Here is a 26,457-nt window from a genome sequence, read left to right as displayed (position 1 = left end):
GTTGGCGCGAAAAACCAAATGGTTTTGAAAAACTGAATCCCAACCCGCCAATTCTGTCAAACCTATATACCGCCATTTCCGATTCCATTTCTCACACTGATAAGCTACGCAGCTCACACCCACCGTAGAAACAGAAGCAATGAAGATCCGGACGATGAAGCTCCGAGAAGCCCACACAGCTGCCGACGATTCCGTCTGCTCCATTCTCTGGGCCTCCGATGCAGGCCACATCGTCACTTCCTCCTCCTCCGACAACGCCATCTGCATCCACCACGCCTCCGCGCCTTCCAATGCCCCCAAGTTTCTTCGCAACCACCGCGAGGGAGTCACGGCGCTGGCTCTCAGCCCTAATTCCACCTGCCTTGCTTCTGCCTCCCTTGACCACTCGGTCAAGTTATATAAATTCCCTGGTATTTTTCTTACTTTTAGTGTGTGAATTGGTTATTTGCTGATTTCAGAGTGTGAAATATTTGGTATGGATTTGGGATTTTTGGGTTTCGGTGGTGGTATATGGTATACGAAAAAGTTGGGGCTTTGGAATCTTTTAGATTTTGAAAGGCTTAATTGAGAAGCTGCTACTTGATCTTGATTCTCGTCTTTGATCTGTTAAATCTCAAAATCGGAACTTGTGTCGTTGTACAATGAAGACATTTTAGTTTGATGTATGCATTTCCAAATTAGTAACGCTGAGACATTCTATGTATCTAAGTGAGTTAGAAACTTATGAGTCAGAATTTGACATATGATGTTCCATAGTGTATATTTATTGTTTGTAATGTATGCAGAAAATTACTTTTTTTTTTCCATTGCACAAGTAATATGAACTGGACTTGAGATGGATCTACGGTGATCTAGCAAAGCATTACTCATGATATTGGCTTGTTTTGTGCTCACTAATCTGCGTGACATGAACCTGTTGTTAGTTTTGCTTGATCGTCAAGAGTGAGAAAGATTTGTCTGCTATGCACATTCATTTGTCCCCAATTGCTAATTAGCTTGAGTTTTATGGATTGTGATATATGTTTGGTTGGTATGAGAGTGGATTTACTGGCTAAGGGCTATATGTAATCAAGATGCCAATTAACACTGTTGCATTTGTTTGTATTTCTGTAGGTGGAGATTTTGAAACTAATATCACTAGATTCACCCTGCCAATTCGTGCTGTTGCTTTTAATAAGTCGGGAACAATTTTGGCTGCTGCTGGTGATGATGAGGGCATCAAACTTGTCAATACTATTGATGGAACCATTGCAAGAGTACTTAAAGGGCATAAAGGATCTGTCACCAGCCTGGCTTTTGATCCTAAATCTGAATACTTAACTTCACTTGATTCAAATGGGACAGTCATTTACTGGGAGCTCCAATCTGGGAGTACACTTCATGTCCTTAAGGCTATTGCTCCCAACAATGGTACAGATGTCTCAGTTATGAACATACTTGCTTGGAGTCCAGATGGAGAATTGTTAGCAGTACCAGGTCTGAAAAATAATGTGGTGTTGTATGACAGGGACACTGCTGAGAAGCTTTTTTCTCTTAGTGGTGATCATTTACAGCCTATTTGCTTCTTATCATGGTCGCCTAATGGGAAATATATTGCTACTTCTGGTTTAGACAAACAAATTCTTATTTGGGATGTGGATAAGAAACAGGACATTGAGAGGCAAAAGTTTAGTGAATGCATAACTTGCATGGCATGGAAGCCTGAGGGAAATGCATTGGCAGTTATTGATGTTAAGGGGAAGTATGGTGTGTGGGAATCAGTTGTACCATCAACAATGAAATCTCCGACTGAAGATATTCCTGGTTTATATTCCAAAAACAGCAATGGCCTCCTCTTGTTTGATGAAGAAGAAGAACCTTGTGCATCAGGTAATTTAAGTGATCTCAATGAAGATAGCTATGATGACTTTGAGCCACTTAGAAGAAAGAGATCCCGTAAGCACTCTAGTTATGATGATGAAATGGAAGATGTTAATGATGAGCTGGAAACTGTTTCTAAAGTTGAAACACGTAAGAAGGCTTTTTACGGTCATAAAGAAAACCTCTCTGGAAAGAGTGGATCCAGAAATATGATGGTAACTGCAGGAACTAAAATGCAAGAACCTTTTCAGCCTGGAGCTACACCTGCACACCCTGGAAAGAGGCACTTTTTGTGCTACAATATGCTGGGGAGTATAACCACGATGGAACATGAAGGATATTCACATATTGAGGTATCCGGTTATCCTAAATTTATATCCTCTTCAATAGTTTAACAGTTTCCCTGAAAACCATATTATATGTAATTCTATTTTCAAAATAAAGACTACAAACCCAAATTGAGAAAACATGGTTTGGATTTAATTCCAAAGATTTGGTGCATTATTTTGTTGCATCGACTCTTCAAGTTTCTTAGTTGAGCACCTGAAGTCAATCAGAGATGATGGACGTATAAAAAACACCAAGTCACTTGTCAAGTACTACTTGAACATGCTTTGTCTGAGTTGTACTTTCATCATACTTGTCGAGGAAAGATCAAACTTGAAAATGCTGACTGACCACCTTGCTTGATTTACCAATTGAATGAGATTTGCTTATGATCCTGTGACTAACTGGTTCACATAATTTAACTGCAGACAGATTTCCATGATACCAGCAGTGGTCCACGTGTATCTGCGATGACTGACTATTTTGGTTTTACAATGGCTTCTCTAAATGAGAATGGCAGTGTATTTGCGAATCCATGCAAAGGTGATAAGAATATGAGTACACTCATGTATCGTCCCTTTAGTAGCTGGGCAAATAACAGTGAGGTAATCCCCACTTTATATTTTATCTGTATTGGCTGATATCTTCTTGCAATTACCATTACAAATATGCCATACTAATCTATTAATCAGTTCTTTCACTAAAAATATGTGTTATCTATGTGTAATTCTGATTTCCCTCATGCAAACTTAGTGGTCTATGCGGTTTGAGGGGGAAGAAGTAAGAGCAATAGCACTTGGAAGTGGTTGGGTTGCTGCTATCACCAACCTTAATTCTCTTCGTATTTTCACCGAGGGTGGTTTACAGGTATGTCGAGTTCTTTTATAAATTCAAGCTTCTACTAAGGGATTTATTACTAGGCAAACAGTTTCTTTCTTTTTCCATGTGATTTCACTATACTATTTAGTGTTTTCCTTGGCTTGCTCCTTTTTTGGTTTGGATTTATGACAATCTGATTTAATTACCTTATGCGTCAGAGGTACATTCTCTCTCTTGATGGACCAGCGGTTACAGCTGCTGGCTACAAAGATGAACTGGCAGTTGTAACACATATATCTCCACCTCTGCCAACAAATGAACAGGTATTCTCAAAGTTTATAGATGTCATATATCTGTTTATAAATCACCTTAATTCACCATCACCTACAATAAAAGGTGCTCTGTGAATCTAGAGGATACATTATTTCATCTGACTAATGACTAAATTTCTTCAGTTAATGTTGTGCATTATCTCATTTTTGACAACATTTATTATTATTTTTCAATCTCCAATCACAATTCACAATTCACAATTATATAATCGAAGTTTGAGCTGTAAACTGATAAAGTATTGAAGCATGGATGTAATGTTGCATTTGTACCTATCATGAATCATCTAAGTTTCAGTTGTGAATGTAGGTTCCTTTTTCTTCAGCAAAATTATGGATAATGTGACAAGCTCAAAAGTTGGATTGGATCTAAAGCTCTAATCATTTGAGTTTCTGATATGCTTGCAAACATCCATAGACGATAGCTCCTCTGCCTTGCATGCAAGCCTAGGCTGCCTAGCAGCTAACTATTTTTCTCCTTAAGCTTATATTTAAGCGACTCATGCTGCTCTATAGCCCAAACAAAGAGCCCATCTCAAGCCAAATATGGCTTTTCTTCTGGCCAAGTTAAAAAATGATGAAGAAAAAACCAGACATCATTCTTTGCGTAGAAACAAATGAAATTGGGTTGCCTAGGCTGATTTTGTGCAGTAGATTATGCTGCAAGAAGCACAATTGTGTTTTGAAGTAGGGCAAAACGCATTTGATTGAATATTGTAAATCATATTTGCAGATCCTTGAATTTAGAGTCTTCAACATTTCTCATGGATCACAACCTTTAAGAGGACGGCTTCCATTGACTCCTGGGTCAACCTTAACATGGTTTGGTTTCAGCGAGGAAGGTCAACTAAGTTCTTTTGACTCTAAGGTGCATATCTTTCAGTCCAGGTCTAATTGTTTACAACTATGGGTCTTATGTATGTTGCTCTTAGAATTATTATATTCACAGGGTATCTTGAGAGTCTTTACAAGTCAATTTGGAGGTACTTGGTTGCCACTTTTCAGGTACTACAGCTACAATAGTTTTCTGCATGTATTTTCATAACACATTCCTTTCAACATAAATATGTAAAACTCTTTAACTGTCTGTCAGTGCCAGCAAAATAAAGAATTCCGAGGAAAATTATTGGGTTGCTGGCCTGAATGCAAGCAAGTTATTTTGCATTGTTTGCAAGTCTCCTGAAACTTTCCCACAGGTATAGCAATTCACTAGTGCGATGTTTACCTCTTGCCATATCAATTTGTCTTTGTACTAATCCTTTTATCTTCAAACATGACTTCTTTAGTCTACTTCCAAGCCAGTGCTGACCTTGCTAGACCTGTCATTCCCTCTTGCTGCTTCGGACCTCGGTGCAGACAGCTTGGAGAATGAATTTATGATGAACAACATGCATCTCTCAAGGGTGGGTTTTCTAAATTTGATTCAGACATTTTGGCCATTCATGGGATGCTTATAGAGTATTCAATTGTTTTTTGCAATATGTTTGCAAATTTGCAAAATCATCTCTGATTATGCATTCCGCAAGGATATCAATAGAACTTCAGTTATTTCTTTGTTTTCTTTCTGTGATGTTGAGCTATCAATCAATGTGGATATATTCAGATCCAAAGAAGTATAGAAGAAAGAGAAGCTTCTGGTCTTGATTGCACCTTACTTGACGATGAGGCTTTCACTGTTGAAACTTCCCTTGACAGATGCATCTTGAGGCTCATTGCATCCTGCTGCAACAGTAAGTAATTCTGCAACTGGACGCACATTTTGATAAACTCATTTCTGCTTTCCATAATCTCCTTGTTTGAGATTATAAGTTAAACGAATCTTTTGTTTTCTTTTCCAGGTGACAAACATGTCAGAGCCACTGAACTTTTTAAACTTCTATCACTCGAAAAATCTAGTAGGGCAGCCATAAAACTTGTTACTGCATTAAAGCAACCAAACTTGGCTGAGCGCTTCAATAATATACTCGAGGTGAGAATTGAATTCCAAACTAAGGTCTTCCTAACCAAAACAGAACTTGAGTTGGTTTCTCCATTCTTTTCATTTTCTAATTCTCTCACATACAGGAAAAGTTGCTCAGTGAAAAAAAGGAGAACATTGCACACCCTGGCAGCAAGTCCAATTTCAATGGTTCTATCAAACCAGAAGTTGCATCTACTAAGTTTTTTACTGCAGAAATCAATAGAGCAGCAGAAACTGCAGTTGCATCTCCAGTCAACACATTTCCATCCACTTCCAACACAAGGGCCCGAAACGTTGAGGAGCCTACCAAGGACAGAAATGGAAAGAGTGAAGAAAGTAAAACTATGACACCAGGAAGAACTATTGACTTGAAGGCGACAGGGAAAGGGAACGCTAATGGAGTGCACAATGCTGGAGAAGCAACGAAGGCTACAAAGGTTGATCAACTAAGTTCTAGTCGCCCATCTAATCCATTCGCAAAGTCATCCAGCAACCAAGGAAGTTCTTCATTGTTCGATTCTCTAAAGAAGACGAAGAAGGCTGACATCAAGGGGAAGGTATGAGGTTGTAGTATGCTTTGTCTTCGGCAAACTGAAGCAACAAACTAGTGATAAGTTTCTCTCAATGTTTGTTCAAGAGCAACGATGATTGCTGAGAGATTTGCTAGTGTTGTTTTAAGTTTGATCATATAAAAGAAAATATAACTGCATATTGTAATATATAGGGAGTATTATGTAGCACTGAGCTTGTTTGAGTCAATCTTAGGTTTTATTATTTTATTCTATTACTCAAAGTAAATGCCATTTAAGGATTCTTATTTTATAATGAGATTATTCGTACAGGCTGTCGCATTTAGAAGACAAATATCTAATGCAATGTTTTGTGTACATGAATGTTAAAAGTGGTGAAGAATTTTCGGAACATAAAAACTACTCCATTTGTCCCATCATAATCAAAACATAAGAGAGAACAATTGTGTTAGTAGTATTTTGCTAAAAAAGGAATGATTCATTTTAGGTGGCTAAGGTGGGATGTCCTAAAAGAAGAAAAGAAGGCGCTTATGATGGGACAAGAGTAATAATATACTGTAAATTTTATCCAAGCTCAACAATGATTATGAATGAATAAATGTTCGCTATTTTGGAGTGTTTTTCATTAGTCTCATGGTTTTAACTCTTTATTTGGCTGATTATCTGAGCCTCAATATCTAGTCTTTGTCCTCAAAAAATTAGGGTTGCGGATAGCTTTTATTATGAATACAATAATAATTGTAACTAGTAACTAGTAAGTAGAGATAACGCGGGGCCATATTGTAAATGAGAATGGAGCTCATTAATGAATTGAGTTTGGGGTTAATATGATCTCAAAAAACAGTTGAATTTGGATTAGCAGTCGAGTGAATGAGTGATTAAAGATAGCATGATCTAATATCCACGTGTCATCAAGTGGTTGAATGAAGCAAAACAATGCACCCAACGGCTGAAATTCCGTCGACAAAATTCCCATCTCTTATCACTCACACTCACTGCTCTTAACAAACTCACACCAACCAAACCAAAAAAATAGCAGTGAGAGAGTGGTGGCTGAAGAAGGTGATGGCTCTCAGAGTTACTTCCACCGCGCGTCCGCCCTCTCTGCCACCTTCGCCGCCACTCTCCTCTCCGCCTCCCAAGACCGTCTCTGTTCCCTCCAAACTCAAGATATCATCTTCGAGGCCGCATCAATTGGCACCGGCCTCACTCTCCGTCCCACCCGCTGCTGTTTTGCCTCTCTTTGCTCTCTTTGCGGCTCCTGATGCCTCCAGAGCTGAAATTCTCCCCAAGGAGCAAATTGTTTCTTCTCTCACTCAGGTAATCAGTATTGATATTTTGATCGCTGCTTCCATTAAGTTCTAAATCTACGATCTCGCACACATTTGGATATTAATGTGGAGTTTTTCTCCTGCTGTGTTAGTTTCTGAGTGTTAACTCAAATTCTGAAATTCGTTTGGCTCCGGATTTCTAGCATTGCTTATTTGTTTGCTCAATTTGCTCAATTTTCTTCTTTAAGTATTTTGAGGTGATAAATTTGGATTTTGCGTGTGTTTATATTAGTTTTCTGAGTATTATCTACAAATTCTGAAAGTCATTCTGCTCCAATTCCTAACATTGACTTATAGTTTGCTGAATTTACTCTGCAAATTGAATTACTTGTGTGACAATAGAGGAAATTTTAAAAAGATTTGGGGATATGCTTAGAGGATTTTGGCTTCTTTTTTAGTTTAATATGGTTGTTTATTTTTGAGGAGGGAAACTAAAGCATTGCGATCTTATTAATCATCTGCTCAGGTGGAGTCTGCAATTGATAAAATTGGAGAAGTGGGCGGGAGTTTGTTGAGCGGCGCAGGGGAATTGTTTGGGGCAGTGAAGCCTGGCTTGGATGCAGCGGTTCCTATATTAAAGCAAGCTGGAGAACAGGCTGTGAAGATAGCTTCTCCAGTGGTCTCAGAGGCTACTAAGAAAGCTCAAGAAGCTATGCAGAGTTCAGGCTTCGACACTGAACCAGTCATGACTGCAGCTAAGGTGTTTCATTTGTCTTAAGTACAAATCATGCAAGATTGAATTACATAAAATAACTAACAAATCATTTCTTTAATATTTTGTTATCTTATAGCATCATTGCATGTTGAGAATTATCTGTGGTTCGCTCTGCCAGATAAATCATATTACCATGCACAACATCCCATCCAAAGGTTTTTTATAAAACTAGAGGCTTATGTATCTAACTATGACAAATATTACTCTTTAAGTTTGTTTTCATCCAATGAGGGGCAAAATACTGGATTAGGACGGATGATTACATAAATTTGAGGGGAGGGGGGAGGTAAATGAATTCCCTATGTTTCCTTGGGGACCGAATGTTATTGGTTTTATCAATTTTAGTTTAGTAATGTAGAATATTGTTTAACTTGTTAAATTATTTCACATTTTGTGTTTAATCAAGAATATTAGCCTCATATATTTGTCTTGGAAAACAAATTGAGTATTGAATCAAGAAAGTAAAAGTCCACGACCAAAGACTTTAATTTCGGGCAATCTCTTGAGCAATTGAGTATTATTCAGGACTAATATTTTGGTGATTTTTTTTAAAAACCTAACATAGATTGTACACCTACTGACCTACATATTTTGCTTTGCCAAAAAGTCATGGGAGTTCTGTCAGCTATACTCATATATTATAATATATGCCTCAGTACTTCTCATTTACTAGCAATGCATGCTCAGTACTCACCATTTATGTGCAGACAGTTGCTGATGCAGCTCAGCAAACTACAAAGGTGATTGATGAGGCCAAACCGATTGCCACTTCCACTGTTCAAACCATATCAGCAGCAGAACCTGTTGTAATTTTGGCAACTGGTGGTGCATTAGTCATCGCATATTTCTTACTCCCTCCTGTCCTCTCTGCCATTTCCTTTAACCTTCGGGGCTACCAGGGTAGGTTGCCTATACTTTAGTTAGAATTCTGCTATACTAAAATATCATCTGACAATGCAGAAGTGCCTGTGCATTTTCAAAACCTATTTGTGCTATGTTTATTTTCTCATGGCTCACTAGATAATTTGATAATCTGATGATGTTTTCAGTAGCTCTAGAATTTATGCACACTTTAAATTAGCAGTTGCATCGTTTCTTCAACATTTAAGTTGTGACATGATTCTACTTGAGACTTGTAACAGTATCAAATTCAAAATGTTTAATGCTTACCAAATTTGCATGATATTCTGATGACATTCTTTACATAATCATGACAGTTATTGCTAGAAAACAACGTCAGAATCGAATATCCATAAAGTGTAATGCAAGAGATTAAAACATGGCTCAAAAGTAGAATTTATCTTATTTTTTATTTTCTTATTTTTATATACTTAATCAGTGTCTTTCATTTTGGTATTTGATACTACTCTCTAGGTTTCCTTTCTCCTGCTCAAACCTTGGATCTGATGTCCGCAAAGAACTACATTTTGGTTGATATACGTTCAGAGAAGGATAAAAACAAGGCTGGGGTTCCTCGTCTTCCCTCCAGTGCTAAAAACAATTTGATATCAATCCCGTAAGAGCAGTCTTTGTTATTACCATTCTGCATTATTAGTGCTACTATCTTTGTACAGAAACTCAGACATGCCCAGACTTGTAGTAGAGACTCCTTATTCTCATCTGTTTTCTTTTACTAGCTAAGAATGATCTCCAATGCAAAAGATTTAGTAACCTGCTGGGGAGGGGGGTCATAGTTCTGGACCGAATAAATAGTTATCCATTCTATACTCTTTCCTCTTGATTGAAAGGGAGCAGGGTGGGTACTGCATTTTCAATCAGCCGAGACAAAGGTTTACTAGTTCTGTACCCACAAACCTGTACTGTTCTGTACCCACAATCAGCCGAGCAGGGTGGGTACTGCATTTTCAATCAGCCGAGACAAAGGTTTATTAGTTCTGTACCCACAAACCTGTACTGTTCTCTCTCAGCAGATATAGGTGTCCATTAAGGGTCAAAAGTTTTTCGATTAGTGTCGGGGAGTCTGTTGGTCATTAGTCATCTGAAAATCAACTAACACTCAAATAATAAGGAAGGTAATCTAGAAATGTAGATTATTTAATACATAAAGTCTGACGTCAAAATGAGGGACGTGGACAAGCACACAATACACAATGAGTCTGCACTGCATTTTCCAGTACTTGAGTCCTTTAGACGGCTTTGTGAGGCATTTGACCTATAACAGAATATGTATCACTGTTGACTTTTTCAGATTAGAAGAACTACCCAATAAGGTCAGAAGTCTTGTCAGGAATGTGAAGAAAGTAGAAGCTGAGTTGGTGGCACTGAAGATCTCTTATCTTAAGAAGATCAATAAAGGTTCCAACATTGTGATATTGGACTCGTGAGTTCTCCTCTGTTTTCAGTTGGCATTTTGACTTCCGTTAAGGCTTGGGTGTTTGGCTGAACTTATAAGCTTTTAACACTTTGAGGGTGTTTGGCATTTTAACACGTACGACTATTTAAACACATTGATAACTTTTTTTCTCTTGAAACACTTCATCTTATAAACCTTGAAACATCTTATCAGCTTAGCCAAAAACCCACTAAGTACAAGCACATGGATTACACTGTGTCTTGCTTGTGCCTATGCGAAGCTAAAATTTTCTCATTTTTCACTCTCGTGTGCAACATATATCAGGTACTGTGAGTCGGCTAAAACAGTTGCTAAAACCTTGACGAAACTTGGGTTCAAGAATACCTGGATTGTGACTGATGGCTTCTCCGGAAGCAAAGGGTGGCTGCAAAGCCGCCTAGGTACGGATTCTTATAACCTATCCTTTGCTGAAGTTATATCTCCATCGAGAGTTATTTCTTCGGCAAGTAGGAAATTTGGTACGACTAGCACCAAGTTACTTCCTGGTGCCTCAGATTGAAGTTATGAGACCTGCCATTATCGACCTTTTCCAGTTACATTCGTGGGATGCCTGTAATAGTGACCATTTTTTTTATCTCAAAAGTTGAAGAAGCTGTATATATTGCTCTTGATCTCATGAACTTGGGGTGGCTGGCTAGCACGTAGACAGTCATTGGATGGGGACTGTGTGCTAGCAGCTGGTTGCGTTTTTTATTCTTGCGATTTCTTTTATTTTGAAAATCGTGGTTGATAATAAAAATATGAAATATGCATTATAAATTAGGGTAATTTATAGTAGTACAAGACAAATGGGCATGTGTACCCCTCTTGTTTTGGTCAAGGAATGAATCCCACTGGAATGGGTTTACTTAACGAAGGATGATGATGGTGAATTGCAACGAGAGAACCTTTAATTTTGATGGAGATTGGAGAGAATTACATTTTTCAGTCCCTTCACAATCATTAATAATAATACATTCACGATCCATATTCCTTTTAAAATTATCACCAATGTCCTTGGACATAAATATAATATTGTTATAAGTACTTTTCACTTTTTAAAACTTTTACTTTAACCAAAACTAATATCATCCACGTGATAGGCACGACCCATTTTTTTTTATTTAAACTTATTTTATATTGTAAAATAATTTTATAAATTCATAAAAATATTATTGTATGAAATCTGAAATCATAAATATATAAAATAAAAAATAATTATTAAAAAATAAAAAATTAAACAAAGAAAAAAAAAACACATATATCGAATGAGAAACAATATTATTATTTCAAGTTCTGAACTCATATAACCAAATAAGTTTATAAACAAAAAATTGCACACAAATCACATATCATTTAAATCACTTTTAGATCTATACTACAAAAGATCAATCACGAACACATGTCAATAAAAATAATGTATAAATATATATTAGAAAATAGCCAAATCGATAAAAATCATCAACAAAATACAACAAAATAGCATGGAATATACAACCGATATGCATGCATTTAGCCGGAAAAAAAAAACTGGTTGCATACCCTAATAGTATTCCCGCATCGCCTACTTCCCGTATAGCTGCTACCACCCATACCACGTCCAGAAAAGACAAATGAATAAGAGCTACCACCAACCTAATATTCATATAGAGTGCTACATGAAAAAATTATACATTCGACACTTCACAATAATACGTGAAAAAAAGAAAAAGAAAATCACATAATTAAGTTCGACACTTCGAAACATAAATCACTTCCACCATAAAGACCTGCAAAGAGAACAACATAAACAACACAAAGAAGAATTTGAAAAGGCCGTGTTCATGCACGGCCGCAGCAAAGAGGGCCACCCCGTCTGCTACAAAGTACGAAATTATTTGTTCTTTCTCTAGCATCTCTAGTACTCAAAACTGTATTTGGGAGCACGGCCGAAGAGTATAAATTGTAACCCTCCAATCTTGAACTCCTGCATCATTATAAAGCATGAAACATATCTAAGAGTTAGAAAACCAATTAGGTTTTGTTTTCAAAAAGTATAAAGACATTATACAGAAGTCCTACTCCTAATAATACACATTAAAAATGTAGAGAGTTTGAGAAAAGGGAAAATACTTTTATAGTTGTGTAATTTCATCTACAATTCTATGTCATTTAGAGCATCCGCAATGGTACATAGGCCAGCAATAGGCTAGCCATTCTCTCCTCTGCCACGTCAGCAACACTAAAAAAATCCACCTGCCACATCAGATTTAGGCCAACCATAGGCCAGCCGCAATAAAAATAATTCAAAATATAATACATTTACGGAATTAAAATTACGATTAAATTACGGAATTAAATATACGAGACATATACGGGAAAATTCATTAATTGCATTTAAAAAAGGTACATAGATAAAAAAAATTACATTTAAAAAGGTACATAATAAAGAAAAAAAACTATCGCCGTGCAATCCTCCGTGCCCACAACTCTTCAATTATATCCTTTTGGAGTTGAATATGAGCATCCACTTGGCGCATGTTGGGAAATTCCTTGAGGCGGCCGGCTTCATCGAAAGGTACCCCCTGTCGTACACTAGGGGTGGCCGTTCCGTGGCTTGGACCGACTTCATCGTCATTGACCCAACTAGTCAGTTGTACGCCTTCGTCTTCGACGATCATGTTGTGCAGGATAATGCAGGTGTACATTATCTGGGAAACGCATCCGACATCCCACAAACGCGTTGGACCCTTAATTGCCGCCCATCGAGACTGGAGCACACCAAATGCGCGCTCCACGTCCTTGCGCGCCGACTCCTGTCGTTCCGCAAAGTAGGCCTTCTTTTCATCACTTGTTTCCCTGATCGTCTTCACAAAGACCGGCCACCGAGGGTATATCCCATCCGCCAAGTAGTAGCCCATATCATGCCGGTTGCCGTTTGCCACAAATGAGACGGCTGGACCGACGCCCTGGCACTTCTCGTTGAAGAGGGGAGACGAGTTCAGGACGTTGAGGTCGTTGTTCGACCCGGCTACCCCAAAATACGCATGCCAGATCCACAGCCGGTAATCAGCTACGACCTCGAGGATTATCGTGGGATTCTTTGACTTGTAGCCGGTCGTGTAGGCCCCCTTCCAGCCAGTCGGACAGTTCTTCCACTCCTAATGCATACAATCTATGCTGCCTAACATCCCGGGGAACCCATGCTTCTCCCCGTGCATCTGCATCAAATTCTGACAATCTTCGGGAGTAGGGCTTCGAAGGTACTGCTCACCGAAAACGTTTATCACGCCCCCACAGAAATTCTTCAGACGTTCCAGGGCTGTCGACTCACCGATGTGGAGGTACTCATCCCACATGTCTGCCGCGCCTCCGTAGGCCAACTGCCTGATTGCCGCCGTGCACTTTTGAATAGGGGTGTGGCCGGGTCTGCCAGCCGCATCGTGCCTGAAGCGGAAACACAGATATTGACGCTCTAATGCCCCAACGATGCGCATAAACAACTCCTTGTGCATTCTAGAACGCCGCCGGAACATGTTGGCGGGAAACAGCGGGTTCTCTGAAAAGTAGTCGTCGTACAGCCGCTGATGTGCAGCTACGTGATCCCGATCAATCACTGCTCAGCGGTGGATAACCGGTGGAGGGCGAGGTATCGCCTGCTGTTCCACCCTACGCATGTACCGCTCCATCTCGCGGTTCATGTAGGCATTCATAACCTCGTTCATCCTCCGTTCGTACTCCTCAGCATCCCCACCACTACCACCACTACCACCACTACCACCACCGCTACCACCCGCGTTACTCATCGTGCGATGATGCTTTTGTACAGAAAGTTAGAGAGAGAGAAAACTCGTTAAAACAAGTGGTACAAATGAAAATGAAACGAAAATCGCGTTTATATAGGTTTGTAAAAAAAAAAAAACAAAAATCGGCGCTGGCCGATCGGCTAGCGCATCGGCCAGCGCCCACCAATCGGCCTGTAATAACCCAGGAAATAAAATATAAAAAGAAAATATATATATATATATATATATATATATATATAATTCTAAATTAGTTAAAATGCAATAAATAAATAGACATAATTAGAAGTTGTGAATAGTATATGTTTCCTTATAGTTATTGTTGTGTGGGGTTGAAATTTAGAAAGTAAGATAAAAGAAAAAGGAAAATGAATTGGAATTAAGAGATTATGATCTCTTTTGATACCACTTACGGGAATTTTCCCCAAAACCCATCCACCCACCGCCATTCACACACATATACACTCACCGCCATTCACACACATACATACAGACGATAATCTCTCTCCAGCGATTCCTCACGCCTCCGATTCCCATCCAGTTTTTCCCCCTCTTTGAGTCGCCGCTGTCCGGCAGGTTCCGGCGTTGTTATCGCCATTTTCCGGCAAGTCTAGGTTGGACTTGGCTCTAATTTATGTAAGAAAATCTCATGCACCTCCAATTTACCCAATTTCTTCTCTAAATCTAGAGCTAGGGTTCATAATCAAGTGCTTCCCCAATTTGGAATTTAGGTAAATTAAGTGTAAAGTTGTCATGATTTCTAATTCACTGCATAGAGATAGTTGGGAGATGATACAGATAGAAAGATCTCTCTTTGTGTGTGTGAATGTTGTAAAACCTATAATTATTTATTTTGGTTTAGGAAAATCGTTATGCTACTTTGGAGAGACTTTATAATTAACATTTTTAGCATAATTTATACCTTAACAAAGAAGAAGTTTGTATTTTTGGCATGGGAAAGTTGGGGCAGCTTTTAGACGAGTAGGAATGTGAGGATCTTGCATATTTTTGAATGAAAGATGTTCACAGTTAAAGTTGCTTGTTTGGGACCATGTTTATTATATGTTAAATAAAGATTGCTTGACAAAAATGAGTGATTAAGCTAAATTATTGTAGCCAGTTTATAACATAATTTGTAGCAAGAATTTGAAAGGAGAATTTTATTTATGTTTACATTGTTTTGTGTTGGTGCTGATAAGAAATTTATATATATTGAAAGGTAACACTGCCTCAAGAGCTAATACGAGTATGGAGAAGGAGAAGGAGAAGGTGAAGGAGTAAGACACTTCCTATATCAAGACTTTTTGTATTTTGAGGTAATATAAATATTCTACTTTAGACTTAAATTGTCACGACCGCACTTGCTAAGGATAGCCTAGTCGGGGAACCGTGACTCGGGGGGAGGGTATAAGAAGCGGGGAAAGAAATAGGGAAAAAAACAAAATCAAACATTGGTTGCGAGACATGACTAATCAAGTGCTGATACATAGAAGGAAAGATACTCGATCATGAAACTCGAGTAATCGTTTGTAAAAATTTCAATACACCAGAGTTTTGAACAAAATAGACTTGAGTCTTTTAAGATGCACAATGGAAGCAAATGAACGCGGTTCCATGTATGGAGACATGAACCTCCGAGAGTCCTAATCTGACTGAATTAAATGTATTGTCTCAATAGCACTTCATCCACCACTTCCCTGCTCAACCTGCACATTTAGAAATATATGCAGGGCTGAGTACAAAAGTACTCAGTGAACACATTGCCGAAAATACAAATATACATTTGAAAATATTGTCAAGCCACTATCACAGTAACACTCAGGGATTTTATTAAAAAGACCCGAGCTTACTAAAAATCATTTTTCGACTGCAGTGCATTTCTTTCTGTATTTTGCCATATCTGATCATCTTGTGCCGTAGAGATGGTGTTCTCTCACGGTCACATTAACAATCTTGTGCCGTAGAGATGGTGTTCTCTCACGGTCACATCAACATTCTTGTGCCGGGAAGGTGGCCACCTTCCTCGGTCACCAGACCTGCCCTCTGGCCATAGGTCTCCTGTGTACACTAGTCCGAGTAGGGACACCACCCTCACTTGGACCCGAATTCGATTCACATATTATCATTCACAACTCACTTGGCCTCACGCCAAAACAGATAGGCATCATACACAAAACATTTTGGCAAGACAACATCATTTAAAATAAACAACGAACATATGTTCGAGTTTTTCATAAAATATCACTTCAAAAATAATTTGCATTTTTATCCACATTAGTATGTAGGATAGAAAAGTTCACCTTGTTTTTGCTTCCTAGGATTTTCGTAATTCTCTGTTTCTCAAAGTTATCTTCCTGTATGTTCTTCCTTTTTAGAAACAAAATACAAGCTAAATTTCAGCTTCAAGAATATATATATATATATATATATATATATATATATATAATAACTTTATGATATGCATTTTATTATATGGTTCTCCTTCTTTAAGCCTTACTCTTCTATTAGGTTTTTATGACTCTCTCTAGAAATTCATTTTCAAATCATTTCATTATAATTTTGGGATTTAATTAGAAGTCTTAAACAACTAATTAAAGAGAAATTTTATTTATTTACTTCCAGAGATTTTATCTTCTATCAAAATATTTTGGTCCTGCCAAAATAATTTAAATTAGCCTAAACAAAGCATGGATCAATTTATAAATCAAGAGCTAAATGGGCCAATTAATATATAGAACTTAGCTCAAGATGAAATTATCGGCAGTGGGCTAAAGGGATACTTCTTACACTAATTCAAATTGAGAAGAATTAATTAGAAATTAGCCCAATTATATATATATATACTCCTTACGTCTCTTTCCCTTTCTCCCTCAACTCTCTCTCTATTTCTTCTCCCCCTCGCCTCTCTCTCTCGAATCTCGAATCTGTCGCCGCCGCTGCACGGGCGGCGGTTCCCCGGCCTCCCCACGCCTCGCACTGCCAGAGCAGTTTCCCGACGCCCCGACGGCCGCTGCCTCATCGCCGACTCCTGAGAGGTAAGTTAGAGAAATTCTATCCTATTTCTTTCTGTGTAATTTCTAAAGATTTAATCTTTGATTTAAAGTTTAGGTGTTTCAAACTTGTATATTTTTGAAGGTGGGTGAAATCAGTGATGCATCGGGCTGTGGGGCTGCTACTGTCGTCGATAGGGTGCCGAAGATTAGTCGCCGGAGTCCCGACAGATTTATACTCTCGAGACAAGTTCTTATTTTGTGAAGAATTGTTATTTGTTGTTTTGGTAGCTAAAGTGAAGAATTGTTATTCTTGATCTACATGCTTATATGCAAATTTTGAGAAAAGAAAAGTGCTTGGAGTTTACCTTCATTACGTGGGAAAATGTGTTGTTGGATTGTGGGACTTGACCCTGTAATTGTTTGCAACTCTCCCCCTTTTCTTACTCCTTCTCTCTCCTTTGGATGGTTGAAAGTTTTGGAGTGAGTTCCTATTGTTTTGTAAGTGACGCTGGAAAAAGAAAAGCTCGTTCCCATATATATACATTTACCTTGCCTAGCTTAGCTTGTACATATCTCTGATTTGATATGCTTAGATCTTTAGCAGGGATTTAATATCTTACTTGGCATAATCTGCTCCCTCAATCTCCTGAACAAATCTTGCAATGAGATTATGCATTAAATGTCTACTATCCACTTGCACATTACTTTATCTCCTCATAGTATTTTATTTGATAGAGTATGTGAAAGTGATTGAGAGCAGAAGGAACTTTGTTTCTATTTATAGGCTAAAATAATTTATGTTGCATTCTTTCTATGAAATCTCTGAAATTAGATTCGTAGTGAATGCAAATACTGTATAAGATTGGTGATAGATATGAAGAAGTTACCACGTAGTCCCACTTGCAATTATTATATCTATTTCCTTAAGATTTTATTTGATATGGGAATAAATGATCTCCTCAGTAAATCTTATGGAAAATCTTCTCAAAGATTAGCTTAGATTTCTCAATCTATCTCACCGTAGATTTTTATCTTGGCATTAAGTGCAAGATCTTATATGATTTCTACAAATTTTCCCATTTTACGCAGGAACATACATTGGCGGATGTCGGTGACGTGTTGGACTTTGTTGGGATGCTAGCAGTGTTGGAATTATTCCGTGTGCTTTATATTCGATTAATTGGGTATAGGCTGATATTCGGTGTGATGAAATTTGTCATGGACTACACTCTTATCCACTGTATGAGGTCATTTATGATTATGACTGATAGAATATGTATAATTATGATGATGTTGGTATGGATGAAAAGGCTTATGATAGTTATTATCAACTGCGTAAATTGTACGGTATAGCTTCAGAATTTATGCTTTAATGGTGAGTTACTATTAAGTTAGTTGAAGCTCATTCCATATTCTTCTTTTTATCCTGCAGACTAGGTGATCAGGTTAACCCTTTTGCTGTACAGATACTGAAGTCGGGTCACTAGCGAACGGTTGCATGTGAGTAACCCCCTAGATAGGTTAGCCATGGCATGTATAGGAGTAGAATGCAATTTAGGACAGTTTTACTTCTTTCTACACCTTTGCTAAGTACGTGTGTTTTTGTGAATAGTTGTACGAACTGGGCCTATGTAAATATATATGCATATATTATAGTTTTTCTATTTGTTGAGAAAAAAAAAATGGGGTACTAAATTGTGACATCAATTCGGGGTGTTACACGGCCAGCCCACGCCGATCGGCTCGCCGGTTAGCCGCTTGCCGCCTCCAATGGTTCGGCTAGCCGATCGGCCAGCGCGAAGAATCGGCTAGTCGGTCGCTAGCCGACCATTGGAGATGCTCTTATAGTCACAAAATGAGAATATAAGGAGTCATGGAATTAACACGACATAAATTACAAAATTAAGATGGTGGAAGCTATAAGACAGGCCATGGAAAGAATTTAAATGGCATAATTAGAATGAAACTCCTCTTATTATTAAAGAAAACGTATTAAGTGCAACATTACCACTAACTATACCACTAATCCACTAATTATGGAAATTAAATAACCAACTATCACTTAATCACCCGTTTAATATATTTTTAATTCATTTAATATCTATTTTAAATGACCATTTCCCTAAATACCACTAAAATTCCTCTTATTTTCCTAAAATCCCCCAAAACTCCCCTTTTATATAGTACTAGTATCACGCAGATTAATATATTTTAAAATATTAATTTTAAATTTTAAATTTTAAATTAATTAAACAAAATTAGAATCAATATTAACAATGAATAATATGAGTAACAATTTTAGTTTTATGAGAATAAAAAATCTATACAAATCTGAAGCATAATAAATTTGAAACAAATCACATAGTAATATAATGTTTAAACATTAAATCATGAAGTAGTAAGATAAAAATCTATCACAATAACGAATTAAACACAATGGATAATTACTCATCATTTTTTTAACTTCTTTATACACTACATTAACTTTAAAATTAAAATTAATTTAAAATTAGCCAATTATAATTTCAACATAATGTTTTTAACATGGATCAACTATAAAGTAACATAGATGGACTAAAAATCTAATCATTACTAATGAAAAAAATTATAATTATTAAAAATAAAAAGAAAAAAATGGTGGTAACTGTGACATCCCTAACTCAAAATATGCCTCTATATTATAAATTAGTTTTAAATATTATATTTATAATTTAAATATGTGTGCTTGAAGAGAAAATGTGCATGAAATATACTATTTATAAAGGCATGTATTTAAATATGAAAATTTTAGGTAAAGAAATAAGCTAGTATAATATATATATATTCCTCATTTAATATCATACGTGTATATACATAGGAAAAGGAATCAAAAGTTGTTTTGGAAATAAGTCAAACATTTATGTATATTTTCTATAGAAATGAATAGCATATATTACTAATAGAGAGGAAATTACAGTAGAAATATATGAAAGGATAATTTTAAACTATAGTATATTATTTTTTCCATGCAATGTCATCATAGTAAATATTGGTGCTACAAACACGTATTATAATCGAGCAACTAAGTGTCAATCATACAAATATTTGAGATAAAGATAATAAAACCTTTTCACACGTCGGTTGGCTTCTTATTGAAATGGATAGCCATACTTTGTGAAAAAAAAGGGGGAGACGGAAAAGGAGTGTATAAGATAGATTAGTTAGAAGTATAAAAAAAAGTGGAGAACAAAATAAAATCAGGGAGAGATTGTTTTACTCGAAGAAATATTTTAATTGGATTGAGTATTGTAGATCACAATCAAAGCTCGATTAGATTATCCGACATAATCAGGTGGGTATGAATCACACTTTTGATTTTATATGCGTTATATGATTGATTTCAATATTGGTGTTGAGAGTGAATTTTGGATTACATAATTTATATTGAATACATTTATACGTTATTTGATATTGATGATGAAATATGATATGGATATATGATAGCTGTAATGGATATGTTTTTCATATGACATCAGATTTTTTCAAAGCATATGATTAAAGAGTATCTGTGACAGTCTTGTCCTGGATCTGAAAAAAAAAATATAGAGGGACCTTCGAGTCATAGAGGGACCTATGAGTCCAATTACAGAGGGACCTTCGGGTCATAGAGGGACCAATGAGTCCAATTACATTCGGGTCAAATACAGAGGGACCAATGAGTCCAATTACAGAGGGACCTTCGGGTCATAGAGGAATCCCGGGCAGATTTCAGGCTTGATTTGTCACAGAATAATAAATTCAATAGAGAGGCATATGCATCGAGATATGAAATTGTTGATTGAGATATGGAATTGTTGATTGGTGATATTTAATGTTTATGGTTATATGGATTGAATTAGAAATTTTTGTAATTATAGTATGTGGATGGTGATGCAATTAATATATGCATATGGATATGAAATTGTGTATGATTATATGGTTATATGTATGTTGCTTCTATTTTGGGAAACATTTCTTTTTTAAATGAGACAGAGAGAATATTTATAAATTATAAATGTGTACGTTGGAGGGGTTGAGGTGTTACAGTAACATCAATCTAAAAAAGAAAACATAGTAATGGATAAAAATGGATGGAAAGAAACAAAAAATATAATTAAAAAGAAAAAAAATATACCAATAAGTCATATATATTAAAAACAAATACGATGTTGTATGAATATTGATATAAAATACGAATATAACCGAACTTTTTTTTTAACATTTTACATTAAAAATCATTATATAAACATTAGTTGATTTATACTCCTAATAGATTTCATTCTAATCATTTTGCAATACTTCGAAAAAAATTAAAATTTTTACTTATATATTTGTATATTTAAGCAAAAAAATATTTTCTTACTAAATATTGTATAATCAATTCAAATCGAGCTCGAAATCATGTTACAATTCGACATAAAATTTTGTATATCACTTCTTTCTTATTGCTACATATAATACAATAAATAATAAAACTAAATTTTAATTAAATTCACTTAAATTTAAAAATTTAAGGATATTAGATACATGTACAACTTATGTACATTTATCTTTTCTCTTTAAAAAAATCAATAAGATGGCATTATAGTATATAGGCATAACTACCATTTTAGTACTCCTACAACGTACGGTTTTATAATTTGTACAAATCTTTCTAATTTTCTAAGTAGATATCTATGTGAAATATAAGAAAGATGTAGCATTACTTTTGCAACAAATTTTACAATATCATTTCATTTACAATAATGTAGGGAACTACAGATTATATCCCAATTCCCATGCTCAAGAATTCTCATCACTATCTACATATAGGTTGAATCAAGTTTCGGATTTTCCGGCAGCGACGTTCACCGCCTCCTCTATCGCCTGCATAAAAGTGGCAATCTTGTACGTGAAGAATCCGACCAGCATCGGGATCAAATCAAGGGGCATGAATCAGTGGCGGATCCAGAAACTAAAAATGGAGGGGGCGGAATTACCATTACGCAATTATCCTTCGGTTTCACAAAAACATACTCAAAATACACCAAAAATAATGTGTTATTATTTGATATACTACTATATTTTTTTTATTTAAGCATGAGGCTTACATAATTATTATTGTTTTATTTTGAAAATTCTTTCAGTATGAGGCTATATAGAGTGATTGGCGGGTAAAACAAAATATGAGACTTTTTTTAGACGTAGAAATATTAAGTAAAAAATAATATGAATATCAAATTTGACATAAATAACATGATTAGTTATTAGAAAAAATATAAAAAAATTTCAATGTTCTTCTTTCAAACAAAAAAAAAAAAGAAACATAATAGAATAAATGGGAAGTATGGATTATCACATTAATTTCAAATACTATAAATATGACTTGCAAATAATTGAATAGATATTTATAACGAAATGACTTAAGTTCCAAGTTTAATTTTGGATTAATATTGTCTTACAAATTAAAAATATTGAGTTATCTACCGTGAATAAAAATAAATCATAAAACATTCTACTATTACTACTAAACTAATTAAGATGATTCATGGTTTAATTGTCTAATTTTAACCCATGTCTTGCCACGTATAAAAGAGAACAAAAATAAAGGATTGTAGGAGTACTATATTTTTCCTCTTTTCCTCTATCAGTAGTGTATTTTCCTCTATCAGTAGTGTACTGTTAAGTTATTATTTTGACCAAGTCAAAAATGAAATGGGAAAGTCATCTCCTCCTTATTCCCTTTTTAAGTTTTTATCGTTCAAAACCAGAGAAAGAGAAGTAGAGAGAAAACTCCTCCCCGACATTCATACCACACAATTTTTCTTACAACCTCAAATAATCAAAAGAATTGGTCCGCACATCAATAATTAGTAGCTTAGAAAAAGAATTGGTCTTGGCCTTCTTCTTCGGGGCAGCAGCCAAGGGAGGGGGCGACCATGAAGGTTTTCCGGTGGGATAAGGGGTGGGATAAGGGGAAGCGGCGGCGCGCGGAAGGGGCGACCGCCCCCTCCTGGATCCGCCACTGGCATGAATCCATAGTCGGGCACTTAAATCCTGTGGACGAAACAATATGAGATACGCTAAAAAGGCCTTACACATTCCATCGATTGAATACCATCACCAAGACTACGGGAACCACAAATTTCCGATTGAAGATCAAGTAGCAGCAAATGCACGAGCAACGACCAATGGTAGCAACTCAACATACACTTTATAATTAGGCCACCAAACCACCTAAGAACTTATAATGCTCAAGAAAAAAGACCGAAAACATACTTGATAACCCCTCTTGCTCCATCGGCCATTGAATCAATACTATTACCGAGCATTCGCATGTGTACCAAAGAACCGAGGCAGGCAGCACCATAGCTGAAATAGTTTGTAGTGCAAGAATCGTAAAATAGATGTGAGAGAATAAAACATGGCAATAGGAGACTTTATGAAACGCATACACGACAGCGTTTTAGCTACCTTGCTGCAATTTCTGGAGAATATGTGAAATAGGCTGAAACCAAGGCAACGCCACCGATTCCCACCGTAAGCACTTGCAATTTGTTTTCAACTGAAGAAAAAAGATTCGCAAAATTCGAAGTGCTGGAAACGAAGGATATGGAAGAGCATCGTTTATTTTATAGATAAGAACCTTATAATATTGTTCCCTCAGTCCCTCTGGCGCGCCTTGATTCCTGCATGCAAACAAAAGGAATACGTGTCACATATTTATCGAAAGCAAATACTTTTACGCGTATAAGCATATGTAAAAGAACTTGTATATGGCTTGCAGCCTTGGCAGCTCTATCCCACTTGTCTAGCTCACCACGTGTTGGCGCCAACAGTCTGAATATCATTTCAATGAGTTGGAATGGAATGTTTGGGGTGATTAAGTATGGGTTGAAAGTGGGAGCAAGATAGTGGTTTAGTGGTGCCACTCACCCACGTAACCATCCCTCACTATTTTATATTAGGATTATATAGTATTTATTAGAATTAATTTCTAAGTTTTATATTAATTGCATTTACAACCCTTAGCATAAAATAATTATTCAAAATCTCCCAAAACTCTCTTTTTATATGTTGTATAGATAGATATCTTAGTGTTATTTATATCTTTTTTTGTGAGAGTGAACTGCCACTTCTACTGACTTTGATTCATTCATTTATATGTATAACTAGTTATAGATAAGAATGTGATATATTTTTAATTATATTTTATTATTACAATATTATTGCATATTTTTGTTTACTTTATATTTAATTATATATATTTTCAACAATATAATGGTTCGACTAGTGGTTCAATCGGTCTGATCGGTTAAACCATGAACTAGTGGCTTTGTTAGTTCGTTCATTGGTCCAGTTTATAAAACATTGCTATTTTTACTATCACATTATTTCTTCTTTTTTTTTGCACCTACTCACTTGCTTTTTTTCAGCAATTTTTCTTTAAAAATCAACAAACTCATCTAAACAATCAATTGATAAAATGTTAGACAAAAATAGACTAAAATCATGCCAAATTTAATTAAATTGAGCCTAAGTCTAACCCCTAAATGTGTAAAATTTGTATATGTAACTTTCATTTTTCCCCCATTTATTATGTAACTTAGTAAAATTTATGTTGCTTAGCATGTACTGTAATTTTCAGTTTTTGTTCTTTGTTATGTTTCCATCCATTTAATGTTATTTAGATACTTTTTTTTTTCTGCATGAGATACTTTAGAAAGTTGTGCTTAGTTGATTAAATGTAGATAAAATAAAGCAAAAGAGAAAATAAAGTAAGTAATGTTAAATGTATTCTTTTTAGCTAATAAAAAAGGAAATAACTCAATTTAATTTGAGTCAATTCAAAATAGAATACAACTCAAGTAGTTTGGACCGAGGAAGTACTAATTTTTATATCTATGTTGCTTGTTACGTAACTTTTCAATCTATGTAGCTTATGTAAGTACTATGTAACTTAGTAAGAATTTCATATGCTTAGGAAATGCTTAAGATAAGTGATGCTCACAAAAATAAAGCATCTCACAAGAATCTCACATGCTGACGATAATCTTATTCACACAAGAATAAGAAGACAAATGATGTTTATAAAATAAATCATTATATGGTGACAAAAAACCCATATGCTGAAGATAATCCTATACATACAAAAAGAAAAGTGATGCTTACTCAAATAAAGAGCATTATATGATCACAAATATCTAATATACTCACAAGAAATTTATGCTCACAAAGAGACAAGTGATGCTTATAAAAATAAATCATAGTATGCTCAAAGTTGACAAGTGATACTTACTCAAATAAAGCATTATATGCTCGCAAAAATTTATGTTCACGAGGAGACAAGTGATGCTTATAAAAATAAATCATCGTATGTTCACAAGAAAACAAATTATGCTTACTCAAATAAAGCATCACATGCCCACCGTAATCTAACATACTCACGAGAATTTCATGCTCACAATAATCTCGTATTTATTTGTATATATGGTTCTAATGCACTTTTTATTGTCTTGAAATAATATTATAAATAAAAAATATTATACAATAAAGATAAACCAAACTATATCGAAAGTTCATGACTTTACAAGCATCGTAGAATGGAGAGATGGTTAACATCTCCCCGGACAGGGACGAGATTTGGGCTTTACCTGTTAGGCTGTTACCACACATCCGGTTAAGGCTTACCACTTCGGAGGATCTTATAGAACTAATAAACAATATAAAAAAGAAAACTAGAATTTAAACTGGTAAAGAAGTGAATTATATCAAAATATTGATTTCATAGACTATTCAGTAAATAATTATAAACATCCTTTTGAGAGTATTTACGCATTTGATCTAATTTATGCGCTTGTAAATCTTAACAGTTACAAAGATTTATTGTCAAACTTATTCTATTAATTAGAAAATTCATTACTCGATTTTATTGCGATGCTTTAACAATAAATTTCATATGTTTATTTCTTGTATGATATATGTCCACGAAATATATTCTATCCGTTCTATTACAAGTGATTGATATTCCTTTTTTCAGATGTTGTAATTTATTCAGTTTCCTATTTTATTTTTCCAATTACCTCAATAAATACGATTGTATCTAATAAAAATTCAATCACTTGTGATAGAACGGAAAGAATATATTACTCCCTCCGTCCCAGTTTAGGAGTGTCAATTAGTTATGGTACGGTTTCAAGAAATTGGTGGAGTGTGTAATAAATGAAGTGAGTTGGTGGAGTGTGAGATGGTTTAACTCTTAGGTTTTTTTTTTTGTGTAGATAATAACATTTGGGTGTAATTTTGATGAATAATGGGAAATGAGGTAAAATGTTATGTCCAAATATGGAAGATTCTAAATGTGACTCTTAAATTAGAATGGACTTTTATGGCAAAATGTGACTCTTAAACTGAGACGGAGGGAGTATATTGTTTATTTTGAGATATCAGAATTTAAAATT

General features: G+C 35.7%; 2 protein-coding genes, 4 long non-coding RNA genes and 1 other non-coding gene across 11 annotated transcripts; 5 read left to right on the top strand and 2 right to left on the bottom strand.

The window, feature by feature from the left end:
• The first annotated feature begins 110 nt into the window (after nt 1-110).
• LOC125187362 (transducin family protein / WD-40 repeat family protein) lies at nt 111-6,120 on the top strand. The gene is made up of 12 exons (XM_048083942.2): nt 111-410; nt 1,114-2,213; nt 2,616-2,792; nt 2,941-3,054; nt 3,225-3,329; nt 4,069-4,203; nt 4,285-4,340; nt 4,429-4,531; nt 4,622-4,738; nt 4,939-5,065; nt 5,174-5,304; nt 5,400-6,120. Exons 1-12 carry the CDS (start codon nt 140-142, stop codon nt 5,856-5,858), a joined length of 2,895 nt encoding a protein of 964 aa, XP_047939899.1. The 5' UTR covers nt 111-139; the 3' UTR covers nt 5,859-6,120.
• Nucleotides 6,121-6,815: 695 nt separating this feature from the next.
• Nucleotides 6,816-10,861, top strand: CAS (calcium sensing receptor). The gene is made up of 6 exons (XM_048087834.2): nt 6,816-7,145; nt 7,623-7,856; nt 8,579-8,771; nt 9,246-9,387; nt 10,081-10,212; nt 10,510-10,861. The coding sequence occupies exons 1-6, from the start codon at nt 6,891-6,893 to the stop codon at nt 10,742-10,744; spliced, it is 1,191 nt and encodes a 396-aa protein (XP_047943791.1). The 5' UTR covers nt 6,816-6,890; the 3' UTR covers nt 10,745-10,861.
• A 4,435-nt stretch (nt 10,862-15,296) lies between these two features.
• LOC148926723 (uncharacterized) lies at nt 15,297-17,490 on the bottom strand. Its single transcript, XR_016130870.1, has 2 exons — nt 17,365-17,490; nt 15,297-15,712 (listed from the first exon to the last, which is right to left on the bottom strand). It is a non-coding gene; the product is annotated as an uncharacterized LOC148926723 (long non-coding RNA).
• LOC125189146 (uncharacterized) lies at nt 16,550-18,663 on the top strand. Of its 4 annotated transcripts, none has more exons than XR_016130868.1 (3): nt 16,550-17,041; nt 17,142-18,239; nt 18,432-18,663. It is a non-coding gene; the product is annotated as an uncharacterized LOC125189146 (long non-coding RNA). The 4 variants fall into 4 exon arrangements; XR_016130867.1 differs by having other exon boundaries at nt 17,142-18,246; XR_016130869.1 differs by having other exon boundaries at nt 16,554-17,041; nt 17,142-18,183.
• Nucleotides 18,664-20,177: 1,514 nt separating this feature from the next.
• On the top strand, nt 20,178-20,606 carry LOC125190878 (uncharacterized). The gene is made up of 2 exons (XR_007170987.2): nt 20,178-20,330; nt 20,515-20,606. It is a non-coding gene; the product is annotated as an uncharacterized LOC125190878 (long non-coding RNA).
• Nucleotides 20,607-22,707: 2,101 nt separating this feature from the next.
• On the bottom strand, nt 22,708-23,801 carry LOC148926722 (uncharacterized). 2 transcript variants are annotated; one of them, XR_016130879.1, is made up of 4 exons: nt 23,643-23,801; nt 23,471-23,561; nt 23,276-23,368; nt 22,708-23,053 (listed from the first exon to the last, which is right to left on the bottom strand). It is a non-coding gene; the product is annotated as an uncharacterized LOC148926722 (long non-coding RNA). The 2 variants fall into 2 exon arrangements; XR_016130878.1 differs by lacking the exon at nt 23,643-23,801 and having other exon boundaries at nt 23,471-23,620.
• A 1,788-nt stretch (nt 23,802-25,589) lies between these two features.
• LOC125191447 (U6atac minor spliceosomal RNA) lies at nt 25,590-25,721 on the top strand. Its single transcript, XR_007171130.1, has one exon. It is a non-coding gene; the product is annotated as a U6atac minor spliceosomal RNA (small nuclear RNA).
• The last annotated feature ends 736 nt before the right edge of the window (nt 25,722-26,457 follow it).

Source organism: Salvia hispanica, chromosome 5 (assembly GCF_029641045.1).
Source record: "Salvia hispanica isolate PSC_SH4W2 chromosome 5, Shi_PSC_v1, whole genome shotgun sequence".
NCBI classification, from domain to species: Eukaryota; Viridiplantae; Streptophyta; class Magnoliopsida; order Lamiales; family Lamiaceae; genus Salvia; species Salvia hispanica.
Note: the sequence above shows the minus strand (reverse complement) of the source record. Positions and strands in the feature narration are given on the sequence as shown.

Excerpts from the sequence above, each read along its gene's own strand:
- LOC125187362 (XM_048083942.2), top strand. The coding sequence starts at position 140 with ATGAAGATCCGGACGATGAAGCTCCGAGAAGCCCACACAGCTGCCGAC. Across the intron at positions 411-1,113 it reads CAAGTTATATAAATTCCCTG|GTGGAGATTTTGAAACTAAT; the intron begins GTATTTTTCTTA and ends GTATTTCTGTAG. Across the intron at positions 5,305-5,399 it reads GCTTCAATAATATACTCGAG|GAAAAGTTGCTCAGTGAAAA; the intron begins GTGAGAATTGAA and ends TCTCACATACAG.
- CAS (XM_048087834.2), top strand. The coding sequence starts at position 6,891 with ATGGCTCTCAGAGTTACTTCCACCGCGCGTCCGCCCTCTCTGCCACCT. Across the intron at positions 7,857-8,578 it reads CAGTCATGACTGCAGCTAAG|ACAGTTGCTGATGCAGCTCA; the intron begins GTGTTTCATTTG and ends ATTTATGTGCAG. Across the intron at positions 9,388-10,080 it reads AACAATTTGATATCAATCCC|ATTAGAAGAACTACCCAATA; the intron begins GTAAGAGCAGTC and ends TGACTTTTTCAG.